Here is a 23,672-nt window from a genome sequence, read left to right as displayed (position 1 = left end):
ACTCCACTCCAAACCTTATCTTTAATTTGTCTGTATTTTGTTTTCTTTTTCTATAAGTATGATTTTCATTATGTTTGATGTAAAGTGTCTTTGAATGACCTCCAATAAAGCACTATATAAATTCTATATAACAACTATAGTAATATCAACTACTATTAACAGTCAAGAGATGACCAATGACTCTGCTATTGGTGTCAGGGGGAACTGTCAAGTGTGAATTAATCTAATGTATTACAACATACAGCTGCTGCTGTTAATAGGCTATAAGGCTACCTCCGGGGCAGCAATGTATCTCACTCAACATGATTGCTGAAAAAAAATAAAAAATAAAAAAAATATATCGGTCGGGCCCTACTAACATTTGTACTTATTCCTGTCTCCACATGTGTACATATGGCCCTCTGCGCTCTATGTCTTTTGTCATGGGCTAATGTGCACATTATTATGCGAACAAGTGATTTGTGCATCTGGTGTTGTACAAGCTTTCCATATCTACCATATGTGTGTGTGCGTGTGCGTGTGCGTGTGCGTGTGTGCGTGTGCGTGTGCGTGTGTGTGTGTGTGTGTGTGTGTGTGTGTGTGTGTGTGTGTGTGTGTGTGTGTGTGTGTGTGTGTGTGTGTGTGTGTGTGTGTGTGTGTGTTATTCCCGGCGAGATGAGCAGTCTGACATTTGCAGAGTTACTTGAGAGATCAGCACCTTACCCCTGCCCCAGCGTCCCCGGCGCCCGGCCCCCACATGTCAAAGCTGGCATTTACACCAGAGTCTCACTGCTGCTAATGGAGAGTCTCATTAGACAGAAAACCACAGGTGGGGGAGCCTGAGCTGGTGCTAGCATTAGCGGCTAACAGACAGAGGAAAGCTGCAGCTCAGACATGGACCCATTATCAGTGGACTGGAGGAAGAGCTGTTCATAATGTGTAGGAGGACCCCACATTCAATTACATGCTTTTTTTTTAAATGTATGCATCAATTCTACTAAAGCTAAAAGAGCTAAAACAATCTTTGTAGAGATACAATAGACCCTCACATGACATAGACATTTGCTTACAGGCTAAAAAATATATTAACCATTTCACTGTTATAGCAAAACTAGCTAAATTATGTTGTTTTGATGTCATTTCAGATCCATTTGCTCAATTCAATTTTTTCAAAATCTATACATATGAATCAGCTTTAAAATAAACGTTATAATGACATTCAAAAAAGGATCAGAATGAATCAACAAGTAGCTGAAATCTGTTGTCATATGAACTTCATTCACTCAATGAAATTACTTTTCAAAATCTATATGGAACACTTTGTCAGTGTCAGCTTTGTGTGCGTCTATGTGTGTCTTCAGTCAAGTCCTGAGGGAACACTTGACAGTACATGAACAGCTTGTGGCAAGGGAGTGTGTGTGTGTGTGTGTGTGTGTGTGTGTGTGTGTGTGTGTGTGTGTGTGTGTGTGTGTGTGTGTGTGTGTGTGTGTGTGTGTGTGTGTGTGTGTGTGTGTGTGTGTGTGTGTGTGTGTGTGTGTGTGTGTGTGTGTGTGTGTGTGTGTGTGTGTGTGTGTGTGTGTGTGTGTGTGTGTGTGTGTGTGTGTGTGTGGAATTAAATCTCTTTTTCCAGTTGAAGTGCAGCCAGTTGTGTGTCTGAGCTCTTCAGAGGTCGAACCCGGCCCTCTCATGCCTGACCGGACTCATTTCATCTCCTCAACGACTGGCTGGTTGTGTTAATGGTGTCAATACTGACTTAACTGTGTTGATTCTACCCAGTGCTTCTTCAGTGTGTGTGTGTGTGTGTGTGTGTGTGTGTGTGTGTGAGTGAGGGGGACCCCTCAGTGTGTCTTTCAAAGTTTACAATCCACAGTAACAGCATGTTTGGTTTCACTACTGATACTTGATGATGGAAGACATCAATTCTGGTGTCAAGAGCAGCATCCATCATCACTCCAGCATCCGTTTAGGAGAATAATATAACAATGTTTACCTTGTAATTCAAAATTAACATTCAATTAGTTTTTTCTTTTAAAAAAAGGAGTTTGTAGCCACTACTATGGTTTGCAGAGTACATAGTGTTTATTAGCATTTAAATATGCATTTTCCAATAACTTCAGGAACAGCAAAATAATTTCTCTAAAGTCTGTCACACAATTCCCGCCCCCCTCTGTAACTGCAGTTTGTTACGGTGAATTTCAAATCAAGTCATCTGGAACAGATCCTTTGAGTGTCTGCACGTTCAATGTCATCTCAGTCTTCTGAAAGGTGAAACCCAGTGTACAATATAGTTCCAAAGCACTGCTACTCATGATGCTTGATAACAAAACTGCTTGATTTCAACTTGTATATTGTATTTTAGGACCAAAATATGTGCTTTAAATACAAAATACATATTATGTTTTATCTGCAATAGGGAAGCTATACTCTTAATTGCTGGAATTTTGCAACGTGGCTACATCGAACTGGTAAGGTCAAACTCAAAATGAGTGAACCTTCAAATATTGCTAATAGGCCCAACATAAGCACAGTAGGACATATAAAAAGGTGAACAAAATCAAATAGTTAAAAGCAAATGAGAAAGATTCCCCGTTCACCATTTGAAATGTAGCTTCAACCTCTCGTCCTTTCGTCCTCTGATGCTCCTTTTGATTGACAGAGAGGTGACGGAGCAGATGTTGGAGACGCCGACACATGAGTGAAAGGATACTGATTGCAAACCACCTCAGAAGAGAGCATCTGCCCTTTCCCCATGATTCACCACTGACCTTAATCTGTTCATCGTCACGACAGCCACCCTTGTTGTATGACTGTTTTGAAAGTGTTTGCAGTCACACACTTGGAAGGCTGTGAAGGCTGACAGCTTCCACAAGACGTCTGAATGTAAAAAAAAAACCTTGTAGTTACCTAGCAGCAGGACCAGCTGAGGAGACGCTCCCTGCTGATTGGCTGAGCTGATGGCTGAAATGTAATCCCCTTTTGTACAACTTTTTTTATTTCGGCCACGATCTGAACATTCTGAGGTAGCAGCTTTCACAGCCTCGGACACATGCTGCCGCTCTAACGCCCACACTGTGTCACCAAACAACATATTTTTTGGTTGCCTCAACCTCCACAACAAGGACTTTGATTTCACAATGTGTGGAATTCCTTGTGCTAGCTTTTCTGTCCGCATTTTGCCATGGTCAGGCAGTCAGTAAGATGAAGATAGCAAAGGGTTGTGCCACCATTCGAGTTGATTTAGATTTATAAGGGGGAAACCGGTGTTGGACGTGCATGTGCTTGCCCCTGATCTCACCTGATCTGACCTGCATTCTGCCGCCAATTCATTTTCTCTTACTTTTTATTATCCCCTCTTCACCTCCGCTCTGTCGTTTCATCACTCTGTCACAGAGCAGACTTCCTGTCGTTGCTCTGAGTGGATTTGCGTTGCTTCATGAAATGCCTTGATGCCATTGGATACTGGAGCAGGGCCGGGTCTTTCCTCCTCAGCTCTCAGCTCTTCCAGGATCGCCCAGATGTCATAGCAACAGATGGCGGTTTGATTGCTGAGCGGATGTTACACTTTATCACCCCTCGTGCCCCTCAGCTCCGTATCGTGTTTCAATTAAATAGGGATTTGGAATCGGTGCGCTGTTACACCGAGTCAATCTTTATAATTCATTAAGAGGAGCTATCACACGTGGAGGCGTCGAGTGAAGGCATGAGTCAGAAGCTCATTGGGCTGGAGGGACAGTGGCAGCAGCTGTGTGTGAACGTAACACCTGCCCGCCAGGGGCCAAACGCTGATAGAATTGAGCCTTAGTGAAAGAAGAGTTTCACCAGAATACTCATGCCACTTAGGTTTGACGATGGTTGAGTGTGTTTGCAATACAATCTTTGATCTTGCCTAATAACTCAATGTCATTGTAAATGAGGGTCACCCCTCAATGATCTCTTGAGGATAAATAAAGGTAAATGAAATCAGAGGCTGTCTGACTACGAGCCACCTCACACAGTTAGCCGATTACATATGTCGCTTGCAACTTCAACACAACAACTAAATCCACTTTGCTGTTGTCTATTCATAATCCCAGTGTGTTCCAAACCTGAATAAAACATGGCTCATTATAGTTTGCAATTGGACTTTAGCAGCTAATTGAGTTAGCGACTAACTGTTGAAACCACTACTGAATCATAATCCCCTTTCCTGCTCTCCATCCAGTATTCCATACATCCTGGTACATTCCTTGAATTGCCTCCAGATGTATTCTCTGTCTTCTTTCACATGGTGTGTGTGTGTGTGTGTGTGTGTGTCTGTGTGTCTGTGTGTCTGTGTGTGTGTGTCTGTGCCTTTTACAGCAGTGCGGCTTTCTGTTGGCCTCAGGTACTGGAGGAGTGTATTTCTGATTAGCGCTGTTTATCCCTCACTCTTCAGAGAATGAGTCAGTCAGCGATGTGTTCAGAAGGTGTGTGTCGCAAAATTGACTCACTCCGAAGCGAAGCCATTAAGTGCTGCAAGGCCTGAATCACTGTCCATGTGGCAGATCTTCTCAGATAGGTCACCATCAATCCTCCCCAGCTGTCCCACTTCACACTTTGCTCTGAGTTATCCCTTCTTACGTGTCCGCAGATCCTAGGTGAAGGGGAGGAAAAAATCCCAAACTGACTGGGCTGACACGTGATTGATTGTAAACTGTTAATGAAGTTCGACATGTGCGGTCTTCTCCGAGTGCACGAAGTAATGACGGACGATGGCACGGATTCACCTAATGAGACCCTTTTTTCTGGCCGAGTCAGTAACAGGTCATGCCATTAGTAAATTATTTACAGTTTTCTTTATTTTTACTCCAGGTTGCTCCAATTAGCAATTGCCTTGTGTTTGTGCAGTTGTTGCACAGAAAGATAAGATGAAGCCGACCTTGAAGGTGAATATCTCGATGTACCTGTCGATCTTTTTCACAATTTCATTCTCTACATCATTTTCAAACATGCAGCTGTAATGAGTTTTATTTTAAAAGGTGCAGCCTTAAAATGGGAGCTGGGTCACACCATCATTTATAACTGCAACTTCAAGGCTAGAATTGAGATCATTTCAATGGAAATGCAGCAACAATTGTACACTGCCTTTACAATGTTGTACTATAATATTCAACTGCATTTCTATGGATCAACTCATGCAACACAAAGGTCTTAATATGAAAGCAAATAATTATGCCATTTATGAAGCTATATACAGTTAATGCCTCTTCAAAAGATAGGCGCTGTGGTGTGGTTATTACTCAATTTAGATAGAGGATTGGGCAACACAAATAATTAAGATTCACTTGAATTAATTGTTAGCAATTATCATATATATTCTCAGCGAGTGAAGTGTAGATTAGAACCATCAGATCGTGACATGTCCATTATGACGCCTCTGTAGGGACACGTCAAACTGTTAAGAGAGCCTGGGGCAGAGCCAGGGCACACTGGGGAAATGATACAACCCCTAGTCTAGTCTGAGCACACTCCACAGGGCATGTCTGGGCTTCTGAGTTGGAGAGATGGATTGACAGTAACCTTGAGTGAAAGTGTAGCAGTCAAACCAACGACACATGTTATGGAGGGACATCCAGACACAGACTCTCTCTTCTAGTGAAAGAGGAACTTAGTGTGGGTGTGTGTGTGTGTGTGTGTGTCTGTGTGTGTTTTCGTGTGTGCATGTGGTTTATTGACCTGGCGGGTGGTATATTGGGGAATAAAAAGCCTTTTTGTTGAAGCTCAGATGGAGCTTGGAGGAGAAGGTGAACAAAGGCTTAATTAACTCATTTACATTTCTTAGACCCTGATTAACTCACCACAGGGGCTGGACCTCCAACTCTACTACATACAGTCTATAGAGAAGAGTTTCCAACTGGAACTGATGTTTGTTTATATATTCAAATAGATTACTTTAATTACAACACTAGGGTTATATTATCAGACTTTAAAAAAAAATCCTTATCACATGATCAATCAGACACCAACGTTGTTAAACGCTTGGCTTTCATCAACATCTGAAAATGTCAAACTTATGACAAGTAAACTATTGTGAGGTTACGGTGAGGATTAGCTTAGTAGCACATAGCTAAGGTGCGACAAAGTGGTTATGTTTCATAAAAAGGTGAACTTTACCTGCAGGTCTGTGAAGAAGAGATGTGAATTTGAGACGTCTTCTACATGAGGGACATCTCGACCAACACAATACTTTCTGCAGTGGCTCTGAATTTTGGTATCAGGCGGAGACAATAGGCAAGAGTCTGATACAGGTCTTGCACATTTCCTAAGCAATAATTGGCTGATATGAATCATGTATCAAGTATCGCACACACTTCCTTATCCACATGACTTAACTTGATAAAAGCTTATATGTTAATACCTTTTTAATGGCAGTGAACACAGCTGGAAACATCTCTGCTAATTCGGCTCAACAGAGAGGATGAGCCTTAGATAATTGAGGTGGTAAAGGACAAGACGGGATTTAGAAGAGATCGCACTAACCCACGTAACACAGCCTTTCGGCGATGGAGAGAATTAAAACAGTTGCAACATAAAGAAGTGAAGTGAACCATTGACCACAAAGCTGGGAAAGGAAGATTGAACGCTTTATAGATTAACACTCACCAATATAACAGTAGCCTACGTCATCCCCTCAAGGCCAGAACAACTGCATAAGAGATGTTCTCAATTTCTTTCATTTTACTAAAACGGTAAAAAGTAAAAAAAATAAAAAAAACTCTGGACTCAGGACTGTGGACTCTGTGGACCCACAACTATGGACCTACCGCCTTTGTTACAACTAATGTCTATTCCATCCCACATCCCACCCATAGCCTTCTCTCCACACACACACACACACACACACACACACACACACACACACACACACACACACACACGCACATACACACACACACACACACATGCACTTTATTACTACACATTAGGAAACCATATTGGTCGTAATCGCGTTTAATAAATGTTAGCGTCACTGCTCACGCATGAAGGGCAGGGGGCTGAATGTCTGTTTACCTTGTACATGTGTTTAATTAGCCTTTGCCATGCTACACAGTATATGCATGATTGTGTTCCACTGAGGTGAGGAGATGAAAACGAGGGTAATTAGATCGGATAGCAGGGGGTTGGGCTAATGTGCTGCACCTGCATCCATCCAAGTTATGAGCCACTGTGCAAGCTCACCTGGGAATGTACTAGACTGCAGCTTAATGTGCTTTTAAAGTGCTGTAATGTCATATAATAATGGCCAAAGGAAAAGCTATAAGCTAACACAGACATTTATACATATTTGTAATGTGGATCTGGCTGCTTGCTTGCAGGTTCACAGATTAATATGAATGAAATAAGGTTTCAAAAACAATTTGATAAAGAATGGTCATGGTCGTGAAACATATGAGAAGGCAAAGAAAAATCAAATAATTCATTGTGTTTCAATTACTTTCTTTTCAGGTAAATGTATTCCTAGGATGCTTGTGCCTCTAAATTCTGCTCCTACAGAATCTCTGTAGTGTGTTTGATTGATTGGCTCCATATTGATTGGCTTCATTTGATTTGACAGTGGTGTTCTTACTTGTTCACAGTTATTAATAGTATTCTAGAGCAAACTCCTGTTAAGTTGACGGAATGTCATAATATCAATTAATAATGCTAATAAGAAGAAAAATAAGCAAAAACTTTTCAAATCAAAGTTACGCAGTGCTTTATATGGTATATGTCTATAAAACAAGGTTAAACAACTAGAGGTCGGGAGTACTCGTTAACAAAACAAAGGTACACGGTATTGACTTTAAAAGAAGTATCACCTCACAGTTTAACATATTGCACTAGTAGTACTACTACTATCTATCAGTACTAATTCATGTCCTTCACTTTTTTGGAGAAGTTGGCGTGACAGTGTTGTCTGGATATAACTACTGGGCCTAAGATTAAAGGGATTTTTTTTCTTATAATTTATGTGCTGCCAGTCACTGTCACTCAGGTTTGTAGACTGGCGGCTTCGATGGAAATTACATTTCTTTGGTGTCCCCCGTCCAGTGTCTGGCCTCTCTGACCCGTCACACCGCCCCCTTATAGCGAGGACACACCAGAGGATGACTCAGACTCTCGGGCTGGTTTGTGTACATAGGGGGGAAGGAGAATAGCCAAGGACAAACAGAGCTTTCAGAGAGCGACAATTGACAGATGACTGATGGCATTTGTGTGTTTCAAAAGCTTAAAGCCCCAGTAGAGATGAGAATGTAAAATCAATGATTTACCGTATTAGCAGAGAATTAGTGGTTACCAGTGGTATGGATCCCTACTGATATCAACACAGTGTTTTGTATTGATTCTCTCAACAGATATGTGTAAAACTGATCTGGCATTTTCAAGAATATAGTAATTGGTAAAGTGGCGGAAACATCAGCTGAGTTATTAATATAATATTATAATTCCGTTTCTAGGGTTGAACGGAATTTACAGACGCCAACGATACCTCAGTGTCTGTATCTTAACCCAGTACATGATCTAATAAATATCCTTCTTAATTGCTTGAGCCTGAATATGTAGATGACATGTCGATAAAATACAATCCCCAAGCCCATATGACGGACCATTGAAAAGGCCACTCAAGTCAGTCCAAGGGCTTTTCTGCATCATCTGACAATATAGCTGATGATGTCAGAGTCATCGAGAAACTGTAATGGTCTGCAATTTTAATTTCCAGTTGATAAGCGCTTTTTCGACAAATCCTCTTTGGTCTGGATGAATTAATTGAGGCAAGTAGTTCTATACAAATGGCTTGAAAGTGTCTGGAAATAATTGAATATCCGCATGTAATCGAGACAGCGGGTGATAGCTGGCACAATTGGTTTGATACTTGTCCTTTTTTTTATTGTGTTATTGATGATGTACAGTGTACAATTCCTCCAAAAGAGCCTTTCTGGAAAGCTGCATTATATCTCCGGAATTTAAAATAGACCTCTGGATGATTGCGGATACATAGGGTTAAAACTTCTGTTCATCACTTTTGTTAGTGATTCATTTAGTTGATCCGTAGATTAAAATGGGCCTGAACCCTTACCCTAGTAGTAGCGTCCTCTGTTGAGAAATAAGTGAGATCAGAACTAAGAATCTTATCTTAAGCATTTTGGTCCAACTCTTGGTACTTTTTCATTACTTATCCATTTAGTTTTCTGATTGCCAGTGTGCAGCTTTTACCGCCCAGGATGCTCTCCAATGGACTCTCTTGCCTTGGTGAGCATATGAACAGAATGAATACCTGTAGCTTGATAGCAGGATAGTTATAAACCATTCTCAAATAGCAACTTGTTACTGAAACTTCCTTGTATTCTGGTCCATTTGAATGCCTGTGTGGGTGTGTATGTATCTGATGGATTTCTTCCTGTATGATTGTTGGTGGAGAAGTTCAGCTCTGGAGAGATGCCTTCTTTGATTCAGAGCCTGGAACATTGTCTATGATCAAACTCCATTACTTGTGCTTGAAGCACCCTGGTTTCTACATCATCTTTTTGACCTTTTTGGCAAAAGACAACTGTGACAAAATGAGCTCATAGATGCAGTTCAGTAACATATCTGACTGATGGTGTCAGTGGAGACACTGTTGCTACAGTTATTCTCTGCAGCACAGCGGCCCACACTCAGTTTACCCTGGGGCCAACTAGCGCACACTGGAACTGTATGCAGCATCCGTATGGCCAAACACTATTCTTCATACAACTGTATCATTCCATGACACTCACCTGCAGCTGCTGGAAAAAAAACGATGTAATTCTGGATTTGGCAGGAAATCATGATTTGTCGTCACAATAAGTCTGCTTTTATTTATTATTTTTTCTTATTGTCAGCAGATCCCATGAAAAGACCGAAAACAACAATGTGTAGGCTATGTCCGTTTCTTCCCTACCCTGTATATGGCTCTCAGCTCAATGCCAATCAGCTCCTACTAAAGATTTCAATCTTCAGCAAGAGTTCAACTACTCGAACAGGAGGAAATGGTTCATTTGTTTTGGACTATTTTCTTTGACAGATTAATTGGTGCTGCTGAGTATTTGGGGCTGTAGGATGGTGTACGTGAGATTAGGTCAAAATAAAGTACAATGAAGCTCTGTGGCACAGAGGAAGGAGATACATCAGGCTGTGTTACAACCATAATGCTCTCATGTATTGCTGTTTTTAGAAGTGAAGTCAAACTAAATGATTTTAATTTGAAGTCATGTTTTGACTGTTAACTGTGTCACGAGGATGAGGAACATCCAAGTGTCTGAATGATGATGTCATTGTTTGGGTAATGACAGTGAGCTTGCTGTACAGCATCACATATTGACACAGTGTCATAGCAGTGAACTCAGGAAGGTGGTTGACTGCTGCACTCAAAACTGTGGAAGGAGACTAATGTTGGCTTTAATCACAGGTGTATCGTATAACTGTGTGTTTAATCAGCTACATGGCAGGACACAATAAATAAAAGTAGTCTTCAGTACAGTTGCTATAGTCTTTCTGAAAAGCTAAAATGTGTTTCCTGTTTGAATACAAATGCCAAGACAAAATACTATTTTGTCGGCATTAAATGGCTACAATTCCCATGATGCTTTGAGAGTGCATCTATGACTCCCCACGGTACTGTACTGTCAACTAATGGCATCTCATCATACTCTGTTTAGTGCTATTTTGGCAATTGTTATTGTGCAGAAAAAAGCTCAACAAGACAGTAATACATTGTAAAAAAAAATTATTATAACTGCTAAACATCAGCCTGCAAGCATTGTTCTTGTGAGCATGTTAGCATTTAGCTCAAAGCACCACTGTGCTTAAAGGTGCTGTAAGCGGAATGGTTCTTTTAGCTAACTTCCTGTCAGTTACTGAAGTTAGCAGTCCCCTCGCTCGTCCCAACGTCACCACATTAATGCACTGCGGTCTTCAAGCAGCGAGTTATCTAGCATCATCTCAGATCTGTGGCTCAGGTGGTTAAGCGGGTTGGCCAACGATCCAAGGGTTGGCGGTTCAATCCCCGCCCGGCCACTGGTGTCATGGTTGTTGTGTCCTTGGGCAAGACACTCCACCTTGCCTTGTGTGAATGTGTATGATTGCTGTATTTTTGAGGTGGTGGTCGGAGTGGCCATTGGCGCTGAATGGCAGCCACGCTTCCGTCAGTCTGCCCCAGGGCAGCTGTGGCTACTCTCGTAGTTTACCACCACCGGTATGACTGTGTGTGAACGAATTGAACCAGGAACCCTGTAAAGCGTCTTTGAGTGCCTAGGCAATAAAGCGCTATATAAAACCTATCAATTATTATTATTATCCATAAGTGTGATAAAACCAAGCCCCAACCTCAGCGATTTTTACCAGCATCCAATAAGGAAGTGACCACAACTGTAGTAACCGGAAGTGCCACTGGGGGGTGGTGCCAAGACCGAGCAGTTTTTCTTTGACTCACTTGTTAGACAGGCCGTTTTCAAAGTCTTATTAAACCTATTTACAGCCTGGGCCACAAAACCATTTTAGTCTGTATGTTTAGGTCATATCTCCATGACAACACTGAGGGGGGTGAATTTTTTTGGACCACGCTAGTTTTTATTCTTTTGGAGGTTAAAATGTATTGGCGCGATCTCTTGAGTGACAGCTCTCCGCCCGTTGTCCCTCACTTTGCCTCGGAGGTATACGTCAGCTATCTCCCTCCCCCTCACAAAATGGCAATGCGCACAAACCAGGATTATTGGATGCCGTGTGAATAACTGAGGTCAGCCCGGATGCTACATCCATATTATTTACTATCTATGGATAAAACATGATAAAAACCATCATAACAGACATTGGGAAGGATTTTAACCTGGTCCTGCATAAACATTCACCCGTCTTTTGCTCTGGCGTACACCTGCAGTGAGACCATGACTGAGACGGGTGTCGGTTTGTAACGTTCTCTCTTGTGATTGGAGAACAATTTTGGGATCCTCCAATAAGTTTATTTGCTGTTTACATGCAGCAGCTGACTGAGAGATCGGCTTTATGAAATGCGCACATTATGTAAGTGATCACTGTATGAATAAAGAGTGATTTAACACTTAACATAAATAAACCGCTTACTTCACCTTTAACTACAGACTCACAAAGATGATACTGTATCTGTACTGCACTGAATCTAACTGGTTGCTGTGAAACCATGTCCACTTCACTTTGCTGTCCCTGTGAGTATTCCATACTCACTTTTTGATTACACATGTACAGTATATGTGTGTCAAAATACAAGTGCCAGGCATCAAAGTCAAACAAAAGGTTAAACATTGTTTCTTAAAAGTGTATGCAGTTCCCTATAATCTAAAAATGAAGTCTAAAAAAGGTTGAATATTTCAGAAACAACATGGGTATAACTAATAAATTGATGAATTGTATGTGTGTGTTTTGTTTCCATCATTTATCCAGGCTACAGGTTTACAGGTTCTGGCTTCAGCTCAAGTGACATAAGCCGGTGGTGGCAGTCTGCTCATGAACACTAGACTTTTTCCACGTTTGCAGCGAATGAGGATGATCTCTTTGAAGTCTTAATTCATTTTTCTTCTCCCTGTGTTTTCTCTCCAGGTGGAGCGAGAGATAGCCATTCTGAAACTCATAGAGCATCCCCACGTTTTAAAGCTGCACGACGTCTATGAAAATAAGAAATACCTGTAAGTACATTATATACCCGGTGTTCTGACGAATGCTGCATCCACTCTCTCAGCAGCCACATCGATGTGGTCTTGTTTTAAGATAGAAATTTGTCCTCAAACAGATTCAAATAAACTGTATAAAGAGCTACATGAGAAGTCCCTCAGTTGTTAGAGCAGTTGCATTCTGCCTATTTTGGGTTTTTTTTTCATTAAAATCTATTTCTATAATATTTTACTTAATCTTTACCTCAAATCACATTGTAGTTATATATAGAAAAACAAAACGAAAACTAAGCTGGTATTAACAAGCAAAGTTGTCAAAGTCTGTACATGTCCCAGTCAGTCGTTACCACAGCACTCAATTTATTGCGGGGTCATGGGAAAGGCCCACAGAGGCTTGTTCTTAAGATGCTGTGGCCACAAATATGTCCAAAAACCGGTTTACTGTCTTTGTAAAAATAGACAGGTATGCACTATAATAGCTGACTTTTATTCACAAAGATAGGGAGACAGTGTAGATCAGATATCAGTTTTGCTTTATCGGCTGATGAGCAACACTGATAAGATATGAAAGAGAGAACCAAAAACCCTGGTCCAAATTACACTCAAAGCTGTCAACAACACAGCAGAACAATGTATCATTTACTTGAGCACCTTACCTCCCTACAGCAGTTTGAGCTCTGAGATGTTTTTAGAATATTTTCTTCAAAGCATGAAATGCTTTAGTGTTCCACCTCACTTTAAACTCACTCCATGCCAGTTTGGAGCTGTAATGTGTATTGGTGTTTTTGCTAGTATATACAGTACATTAATCCACTGTATGTGGCACGCTGTGCTCCAGTGGCACGGCTTAAAGCAATGTTCAATAATTGATAAACGCTGTCAAACGGTGCGGGAATTTGTTTTCTTAATGTTGCGAGGACAGGGACGGATGGTCATCATGGATGCAAAACTGTTTGCAGTAGAAACATTTTCACACTCACAAATCACAAGCCCATGCACGTTTCTAATTTAAATAGCTCTGACAGGTAAACGCTTGAGCAGATCCCTTAATCTGCTAATAAATCAGTCCGTGTGGAAGTGGTGCTGCAAGGAAGAGCTGGCTCTGCGTGCGCTGGCGGAGGATCAGCCATGTCTCCCAGACAAATGATAGGAGGAGATAGATAAGGCATTCTAAGCCACGAGCACACGAACCAACACGGGTTGGGGGATTTTCTCAAGGATTTACATTCCGCATCAATGTACTGTACTAAACTTCAAGATGTCGTCAGCCAAATACCCAGTAGTTTATGACCCAATTATTTCATAAAAGCCTCTTTCATTTTGAGGAAAAAATTAAACTAAGGATTTGAGAATGTGTTGAACTCAAAAGTGGGTTAGCACTTGAGCTTAGGTAACTTGACTGCAGTTTTTCCCATTTTAGGAGAGATTCTACATTCTGGAGAGAAATATATATAGGGGAGAACGGGGTAATCTGAGCCACTTTTTACATGTGCTCCCCTCTAAGCGAGCTAAAATGATTTATCACTCAAATTTACACATTTCCCATTAATTCAGGATGTTTCCAAGAAATTGGCATTAGCAGAATTTTTTCAAGACAAAGGGCAGTGAAAATATGATTGTTTTAAAAAAAGTTGTCATGTGGCTCACTTTACCCCAGCTGTGGGGTAAACTGAGACAGATCAGAAAAATCAAGGGGGTAAAGTGAACCACTTACTTTTTCCACTCTGAAACTACCATAACAACACATATTGTAACAGTTAGAATCCTGAAAGCTAGCCACACATTCCAGAACTAATGTGGGACTAGTAAAAGAATGATGGGGTTTGGTCAATTAAGCAAAGCAAATTTTCTAAACACTTGAAAGTAACTCTGAACAAAATCAAATACAACACAGTATAATTCAAAAGGTTTTAATAAGATTCAAATGAAAGATAGAACCAGTTAGATTAGAACACCGTCTGGGGGTCAGAACACAGGACCCTTAGAGCCAGCTTGTGTCTGGGGGTCAAAGCATAGGAAAATCAGAACCAGCGAGAGCAGCCTGGGACTCAGAACACAGGAGAAGACCCAACTGGATTATAACATCAGCCTGTCATACTCTACAACTAGGCCTACTCTACATTCCAGCCCTGAAGGTTACAGGGAAAGATGAGAAGGTGCTCTTTCCAGGTCGTCTTCCTGGTGCATTTCCTTGGCATAATGGCTTTTCTACAATGTGTATGACATTAAAATAAAACATATGTTATGTAATATTACATTAAAATATGGTTAAGACTAAACTTAACTTGTGCCTCATGGTGGGGGAAAGTGAGACAGTGTCTCACTTTCCCCCACAGCATTTGGCTCACTTTCCCCCACCACCACAATTTGAGAAAAAACTACCTCTCTTAGCATTTCAGGCTAATCTTTAGCTAATATCATCACATGGTTTTTATATGTTGGTAGTTCATCAACACGTATGATATAAGTTTTTCTACGTGAATTCATTTGCTTTGGCACAACAGTTGATTAAGTTGACAGCATGAAAATGTACTTTTACATGCAATATACCTATTTTGGTGAAAAAAACATGCTTACCACAGCACCATGAGGTCCTCTCTTTCATGGCCAAGGGGAAATGAGAGGGGCTTGAAAACATATATCTCACATGACCATAAATGTTTTCCGTTGCCTAGATACAGGGGGTGGCTCACATTACCCGATGCCTCAGATTCCCCCGTTCTCCCCTATATATTTTTTTTACTGCAGTCATTTTAGCGGATTGCTCATTTGCATTTAATTTAAGATTAAATTAGAAAATACTGCATTTTCTCCAAGTGATTTGGAAATTCAGTTCAAAATGAAATTGTCTGGACCTAAACCGCATTAATAAAGTCAAGATCAAGAGACTTACAGGGGGCAGAATGTTTTGTTGCTTGAGCAAGAACTCTGTAATAAAGTGTAAGATTTGAGGAACTGCAAAAATGACACGCTGACCTCAGACATTTGTAAAAGGTGAACATGTTTTTCTCTCAACTCGAAAGCTACTATTGGCATTTAAGAAAAAAATAGCAATAGAACCTGCACTAGTTGACTAAAAGCCTTGAGTCCCCTTCTGACCCATCTCTGCTCTCTTCCTGTGCAGGTACCTTGTTCTAGAGCATGTTTCTGGAGGAGAGCTATTCGACTACCTGGTGAAAAAGGGCCGCTTGACGCCCAAAGAGGCCAGAAAGTTCTTCAGACAGATCATCTCAGCCCTGGACTTCTGCCACAGCCACTCCATATGGTTTGTTTACCTTCATGCCCAGAGATATCATGTTGTTATCACTTCTAATCAGACGCGTGGGGGTCTGGGATGATCTTTTGCATACAGTTTAGTATTCAGGTAGGATGAGGGATCTTACAAATCCTGTGTATGCTACAAACATAGTATTCCCTCACACACTGCCTTCCTCCATGTGGTCTTAGTGAATTCCAACTAAGCTGAACATTTGTTTTGCACCCTTGATCGTAATTTGCAGCAGGATAAGTCAACATCCCCCGTAGTGTGAAATAGAGAACGTATAAAAAGGAAACGATAAACCTTCTTTGCTTGAGGGCAGTACTTATAGTAATTTATTTTCCAAATTTTTTTTGATGAGTGAATAACGGGTTCCCTTCCCGATGCAGCCTCTTCGGCCTCTTTCCTCCTCAGCTGTTGCCGGGGGCGACCTTAGAGGGTCCAGCTCCTCTTGATGTCTTTTCATCTCTTCGACCAATGGCTGCCACACTGTGTATCTAAGAGCAATTGCACATCAAAGAAATTCTGCCTTTCTGACTCTCACCATTAGCCATGGAGTGTTTAGCTTTGAAGGAGCAGATTTATTCGGTGCTGTGCCGCGTTTCCTGGACGAAACCTGAGAGATTCACAACCAGAGTCAAGCTCTTATCTGCTGTTTTCAGTCCCCTCTCTCATTATTGGTAAAAGGGTCGATCTGATACGGTCTCGGACCTCCTTCACACTTGGAGTGTATCCTTCCTTGATCTTTGCATTGTAATAAAGTAGCCTTGACCGCTGAGGAAAAGCTGTAGGTGTGGAAGCTGTCAGGAGTAATTGTTTCCCATTTCGCCCCCGCACTTTCTCCAGAGGTTGAGGCACATAAAGGCAAAGTGCCTACAACTGTCAGGGGCTTTATTATTTTAAATATGACTTCACATGCATCTCCAACAAAGAAGCACAATGGTTCACGAGCAAAAACTATAAGAAGCTAATATAATTAGTCAATTGATAAAAATATCTATTTTTTTTAAGCAAAAATTACCAAAACAATTCCCTTCTGTTCTTTGTTTTATGTAATTGTAACCTACATATCTTCTTGTTTTTTTTGCTGCTGTTTTATAGACCATCTGCTATATTGGCATAAAGATTGATCAATTCTTAGGAAAACCACAAAGAAAATTAATTGGCAATGATAATATGTGTAAGTTCCTCAGGGTCCAGGTACTTACTGGTTTATGTGAAGACCATGGTCCGGCATTTGACACCAACAAAGACACCAAATACAAGCTGATGCCAGGTGTAAAATACGGACATTGCTACACTTGTAAATCAATCTCTCTCTTCTGTTCCCTGCTCTGTCTTCCTCCTGCAGCCACAGAGATTTGAAGCCCGAGAACTTGTTGTTAGACGAGAAGAACAACATCAGGATAGCAGACTTTGGCATGGCGTCTCTGCAGGTCGGGGACAGTCTGCTGGAGACCAGCTGTGGGTGAGTGCTTTGAGCCGTCAACATCTTAAATCGCGAGGCTTCACATTCGAGTCAACTATGGTTTTTTCAGCATTAAACAATTAAGGCACATTACACCATTTTAAACCAGTAATCTTATCAATACAACAGATTAAAAGGTGCTCAGAGGAACATTCCGTTTGTGTTCATTCTTGCATCCCCTTTGGACAAAAGCGGTAGTGATTTCTACTACGCCAACTGTTGTTCCTGGGTGAGCGTACCCATGACAAAGGCATTAAGAAAAACTAAAGTTGAAAAAAAAGTTACTCTGTTTCAGAAATATTTAAAGGTTTCTCGTAGAACCTTTAATGCACTGTACATCTTGAGCGCTTTATAAGACTCATCGTTCCTACTCATCTAAAGGTACTCAATGGTAATACTTTGAGGATTCTTTTTACTGTGTCCTTTTTTATCTTGTTTCCCCTTTTTATCCTGTGTCAATACTTTTTTTTTGGAGATGACCAAACCCACCTTTCACATTACACTGACCGGACCATTTGTGAATGGATGTGTTCTATGCTTTAGACTTCAAATAAATAAATAATGACGCACAAGCCTTTAGCTGGATCCATATTGCTCCATGTTATTCCAATACAGCAATACTAATGTGTTAAAACCTTACTTTGAATAATTAATAATTCAAAGTAAGGTTAATAATAATAATAAAAAAAAAATTTTAAAGTCCTTACCTGACCCCTTGCTTGATTTAGATGTGTCTTATGGATTTGGGCTGGCGTGCAAAGATGGCATAGCTCTGAAAATCCGAGAACTTTTTCAAGTCTTAAGGTCGGCTGTTTGTTCCGCAGGCTTTTATAAAAGCTCTGTTGGATAGAGGCTGGTTCCAATGTGTCCCACTCTCTACAGTTTACCGCAGGCCAACAAGTGTTTCAAAGAGCCAGTCATGTGGAACAGCTAAAGCACGAATCCTCCGGGTCAGAAAATAAAATGCCGCACACAAAAGCAACAGAGAGGAGAATGGGCAGTTACTGGGCAAAATGTTCCTCCTACAGCTTCTCATTAGTCTTTATTATAATTCAGAAAATACAGGCACTTAGCCCCCCTTTGATATATCAGAATAGTATTTATGAATCTATGTGCACAAAGGAACTGATAAATGGTACATGCTGATACGACATAACATATCCGATCAGTGCAAAGAACTGAGCTGCGTATATCTGTCAGATTACTTTTCCATACTCCAGACATTTAACTTTTTCTCATGAAGAAGGACCTCTGATGGATCCTGTAAATATCTCGCATGAGTAATCAGTTCGACAACTCTTCCACTCACATGACTTTAATGCAATTTATTAAATGTCTCTCAACGAAATGTACGGACAACTCGTCTCTAGCGGGGAAGGATGAACATTTGCGGTTGGTATAATTAGATTGCAGTTAGTGTAATTTGACACGACTGTGTTTGAGTAGTTCAAATCGACCGGTTGCACATACATTAGCATAATTAAGTATGATGTTGTTGGCAATGATGGAGTGTGTGTTTACTCCGGGAGCAGAGTTTGGATGCGATGACGTGAGGAGAGTTGCGTTCTCTTGCTTCATTTGTGGTGATTAATCCACACAAAGGAAGACTAGACGAGCGTCATCACTGAAGCGTGTTGGATTGTTTGATTATTCAGTTGATGAGGATGTTGATCAAAAGGATGGGACTAAAATCTGGCTCGCTCCTGATATGTATATGCGGAGCACATGTTGATGGAATCAGATGCTATATAAACTTCCCACCACTGTCTGTGACACATTACATTAATATTAACGCTAACGCAGTACCGAAATCAATAGGAATAATTTGGTGCCTCCAATTTGTGATATCTGGAGCGAAAAAAACATGGTCTTTTAAAGTAAATAATTCACAAACTTCCGTTTTTTGCATTAAGCATTTTTGTCACATTGAGGAAATTGTGTCGGATAAAATCATATGTTATTCAACCGGATGAGCCATCATCCGAGGAATTTAGATTGAGGCCATTTCATGTTATGTAATATAAACTTAGCTTGAAAAAAAAAGAATAATCCACATAGGCCAATAACAGGTTTATATTTTCATGGATTTTGGCTAAAGTTGTTTGTACTTATTTCAGAAAGCATTATGTCTGACGGTTGTCACCTGGCTCTATAATTCCTCAGAGTGGTTGGTGTTGTGTAATATTCCTGCGTAACCACCTCTTTGCCTCTCTTTCAGATCCCCTCACTATGCCTGCCCAGAGGTTATCAGGGTAAGTGCTGTCTCCTGGTATCTATGTGTGTTTTCTCTTTCTTTCATACAGTAATGGCAGCTCTGACCCGATCTCCACAATGGCTATTGCATCACTTCCCCTGGCCCCTCCCCCCTCCTCTGGGTTGAAATACACTTAAAAGGCACCATCTACATTGCCTTGTCCATTTGTCCTTTTATTCCTGTGGAACTACTTCATGATGCCTTTTTTAATGTACACAGCAAGGGTGACCAATATGTGTATACGTGTTACTGCCCTCTAACCTTGTTCTCTTTTTTATGTGCACACATGTTCTCATGCACGTACATACAGAATGAACATGGAGTGTGTATATAGGCCTACACACTCCATGCTAAAGGTAGTGTCAAAGATTCTAGAGAATGCTTGTGAAAATCACTTTTTTTCAAAATGAGTGAATATCTCACGTTCTGCTACCGTTCTGTATGTGCACTGAAAAAGAAATCCAGTGTTATCACACAGCCTAGGTTCTGTAAACAGTCATGTTTCTAGCTACGGTGGGCCACCTTTGTTAACATACCAATTTACAGCTGTCACATCCCGGCTCAAGGGAAGGACAAAAGAGGAGACCACACAAGAAAGTTAGTTTTACTAAATTTAAATTTATTTAACCAAGTTAAAAGTAAACTAATAAAGAGTGCGTGAATGTCAGTAATCAGTAGTGAGTGCGGTGTCTGTGTGAGTGAAGAGTGTATGGGGTGTGTAAAGCAGCACTAACTAAACCAAACCAAACCAAACCAAACCAAACCAAAAAACCATACGTCAAGGGAAGGGAGACCAAGTGGCTGACTCCTGCAGCTTTTATAGCTCAGGAGAGCAGCCAGCATAGGTGTTGATGATCAGCAATCAGCTCCTGGCAGCCTGCCAATCAGGAGGTGCCAGGAGCTGTCACACAGCGCCTAGGCTGTGTTCACTCTCTACCTTTAATTCTGTATGTATTTGGTTACATAATTTACCTAAAAAGGGGACTATGAACAGATATTTTACCATATATTGTGTTGCAACAAATCAGAGTAGAAATTGATATCAAAATTTAAACATGGGAGATTTTCAAAATATACGATGCTAACAACATTACCACAATGAGGAGTTAAAATGTCAAACTGTGTTGAGGAATATCCAGCACGGCAGCACCCTGACATGAAGGGAGATGTCCTTGCCCAAACCAATGTCTGTGTTTGATAGTCATTTTGGGAAACGCAGGATGACTAACTGACATACAGAGGTCGGACGAGGTAGTTTTGGTACACCAGGAAAAAAAGGATAATTCATTCACGTCCCAAAATAACTCCTGCAGTGCAGTCAGCGTCACGAATTGCTGATGTTACATGGGAGGAATATCCATATATGGGGAGGGGGATTTTTTTCCATTAAGTTAAGTACCAAAGCTCAGAGCGGTGAGGGTGATTTGCAGTTTGGGAGAGTTTATGATGTGAGTCTCATCTCTGTCTTTGTCTCTCTCTCTCTCTCTCTCTCTCTCTCTCTCTCTCTCTCTCTCTCTCTCTCTCTCTCTCTCTCTCTCTCTCTCTCTCTCTTTGTCGGTCTGCGAGCAGGGGGAGAAGTATGACGGGAGGAAAGCAGATGCGTGGAGCTGTGGAGTCATCCTCTTTGCACTTTTAGTGGTGAGTGACGACTGCTGCTGCTGCTGCACCAAGGCAGCAGCCCAGGACATGACCTTGTTCCTTAAAGTGGAAGTTTACACTAGAACACACTTAGTATTGTGCTTCCAAAGGATGTTTTCCTCACTAAATCAGTTTGTGAGATGAACAGCAGGGCACCTTTATTATCAGTCGGCAATTCCAGTGGTCCTAGTGATGAATTACTCACATGTATTATAGGCAGATTGATTTTATATAAATGCAAGGGGTACAATCAACATCAGTTTTGTCATAAGGAAGTTTTTAGTCTGTGGATCAGCTCCAGAAGTTGTATCATCAGTCATCAGAATGTAACATGTTCACTGTGGTTTGACTCTCTTAACCTAAGAAGGTTTTATAAATGCATACAATAAAGATATAACTAGAGTACCATCTGTGCATCTGCATTTTAAGGTACTATTTTCAAAAAATAGTTGAACAACACAATTACTGTACATGCTGTTTGAAGACACAAGACTGTAATAACACACGCACACAGTCCCATACAGATGCACATCACATAACAAAGGCTTCTCATAACAGCAGCTTTATAATATGACAGTGACAAGTGAGTGGTCGGAGCAGCAGCTAAATGACTCTGTGTGTTGGTGTTGCTTTGTGCACACATGCATGTACTGCTCTTGATTAAGACATAGCACATAAGACCAAGCCATGGTGGGAAGATAAATCTCTCCACTTGTGTTGCTTTGATTACTCGCACAGTGTCAGTGGCCATCTGGCTGCGTCCTGCCTCGGTTTTTTTTATCACCAGGATGAAACAGTATCGTTCATTACGTCACTGAGAGCGTTCCCCAGCTGGAGAGCAGAGGCAGGGCCGGCTGCTTGATGACTGATATGTCTAACAAACTGCTGCAAGTCATTCACTTTGTCAGAATCCAGAGGACAGGTCATTTTACATGACAACAGGAGGATGTCGGTGCAAGAGTACTGTATGGTCTGGGAGAATGGGAAGGTTGATGCCTCTATCGCGTTTGCCAATATCTCGGTTGTTCCAAGTGGATTAATCCCTAATGATTTTCCCCGACCCCTTGACCTTTCCTCTACTTTGGTCCATGATATATAAATACAAATATTGGTGGGTAGATCTATCCACTTGAATTGCACAATTTGTATCTGGCATTAAAAAGAAAAAGAAAAAAGAGGAGTGTAATGCAGTATTTAACTGGCTTAACTAAATGAAAGTACAGACGATCAACTGGTGAAGAAAAAAATACAATACGCGCTATTTAGGCCAAATTGATAGACTGAAATCACAGCATCTTAGCCACATAGTGTTCTAACCCCTAACCTTTAGTCATTTTACATTTTATTTGATTTTTTAACCATTTTAATACAATGAGTGTTCAGCTAAAAATGGTATATTGGAACAAATCATCAGGTGACAAAAAGTTAGTATTCAGTCATTTGAGAACAGAAAATGTCTCTTTTTTAGTTAAACTTAGATTAGACAATAATGTATACATAACTTTAAATTAAAAGAAGGAAAAGGAAAGGGAAATGACAAATACCAATTATCCCCGAATGAAAGTTTCAAGCACACATACTGTCTATATGAAAATTATTTTGAAAAAATAGTTAAAAACTCTAGGTGCAGTAATAAAACCAGTGCATTGAATATTAATATGATACAAGTGATAATACTCAGTGTCTAGCAGTGAAATATGTTAATTGTACACCAATGTTATTAACCCTTGCACCGAATAACCCTGACAACTAACTGACTCGTTGCAATACAGTATCACCACCATCAAAGGCAAGGCAAGGCAAGTTTATTTATATAGCACAATTCAGACACAAGGCCACTCAAAGTGCTTTACAGGGGCAAGATTAGAATACATAACACACATTATAAAACATTTAAAAGCGAATAAAAGAAGCAAATAAAATAAAAATTGCAGGTTAAAATGGAAACACATTATAAAACGTTCAAAGGTGAACGGTGACCACTGATCCTTTTCCTTTCTCCTCCAGGGCGCCCTGCCTTTCGACGATGACAACCTGAGGAATCTTTTGGAGAAGGTGAAGCTGGGTGTTTTCCACATGCCGCACTTCATCCCTCCAGATTGTCAGAACCTCCTCCGTGGTATGATTGAAGTGGACGCTGGCAAGAGGCTCACGGTAAGTAGAAGGCTGAAATCTTCCACAAGTAGTGTTGTGTCGTGCTCGTTTTACTGTTGTTGCTATTTTACTGTCTGGTGCTGAAGCCTCAGGGACTGCTCAGACTAAATTTAGCAGAATTGCACCATGCCCTGCAGCTTCTGTGCTCTGAATACAATCTTTTCATCTCAGGGCCATGGATTCTTTTTTTTCTGCCTTAGAATAGAAACATTACGAAACCAACAAAAGGTGTATTTAAGAAATGTGCCTTTGCGTAGGTCT

At 40.8% G+C, this 23,672-nt stretch overlaps 1 protein-coding gene across 1 annotated transcript in view; it reads left to right on the top strand.

Annotated features, from left to right (window-relative positions):
* LOC307250618 (serine/threonine-protein kinase BRSK2-like) overlaps nucleotides 1-23,672 on the top strand; it is a gene marked incomplete at both ends in the record, with an annotated part of 96,111 nt that overhangs the window by 48,351 nt on the left and 24,088 nt on the right. The window contains 6 exons of the mRNA XM_080027734.1: nucleotides 12,568-12,653; nucleotides 15,763-15,903; nucleotides 17,249-17,365; nucleotides 19,584-19,617; nucleotides 21,189-21,257; nucleotides 23,265-23,411. Coding sequence (XP_079883860.1) covers nucleotides 12,568-12,653; nucleotides 15,763-15,903; nucleotides 17,249-17,365; nucleotides 19,584-19,617; nucleotides 21,189-21,257; nucleotides 23,265-23,411 — 594 coding nt within the window. The remainder of the gene's footprint in view (nucleotides 1-12,567; nucleotides 12,654-15,762; nucleotides 15,904-17,248; nucleotides 17,366-19,583; nucleotides 19,618-21,188; nucleotides 21,258-23,264; nucleotides 23,412-23,672) is intronic.

The sequence above is a fragment of the Ammodytes marinus genome (assembly GCF_949987685.1).
Source record: "Ammodytes marinus genome assembly, chromosome: 1".
NCBI classification, from domain to species: Eukaryota; Metazoa; Chordata; class Actinopteri; order Uranoscopiformes; family Ammodytidae; genus Ammodytes; species Ammodytes marinus.
This window is presented reverse-complemented; position numbering and strand designations above follow the sequence as displayed.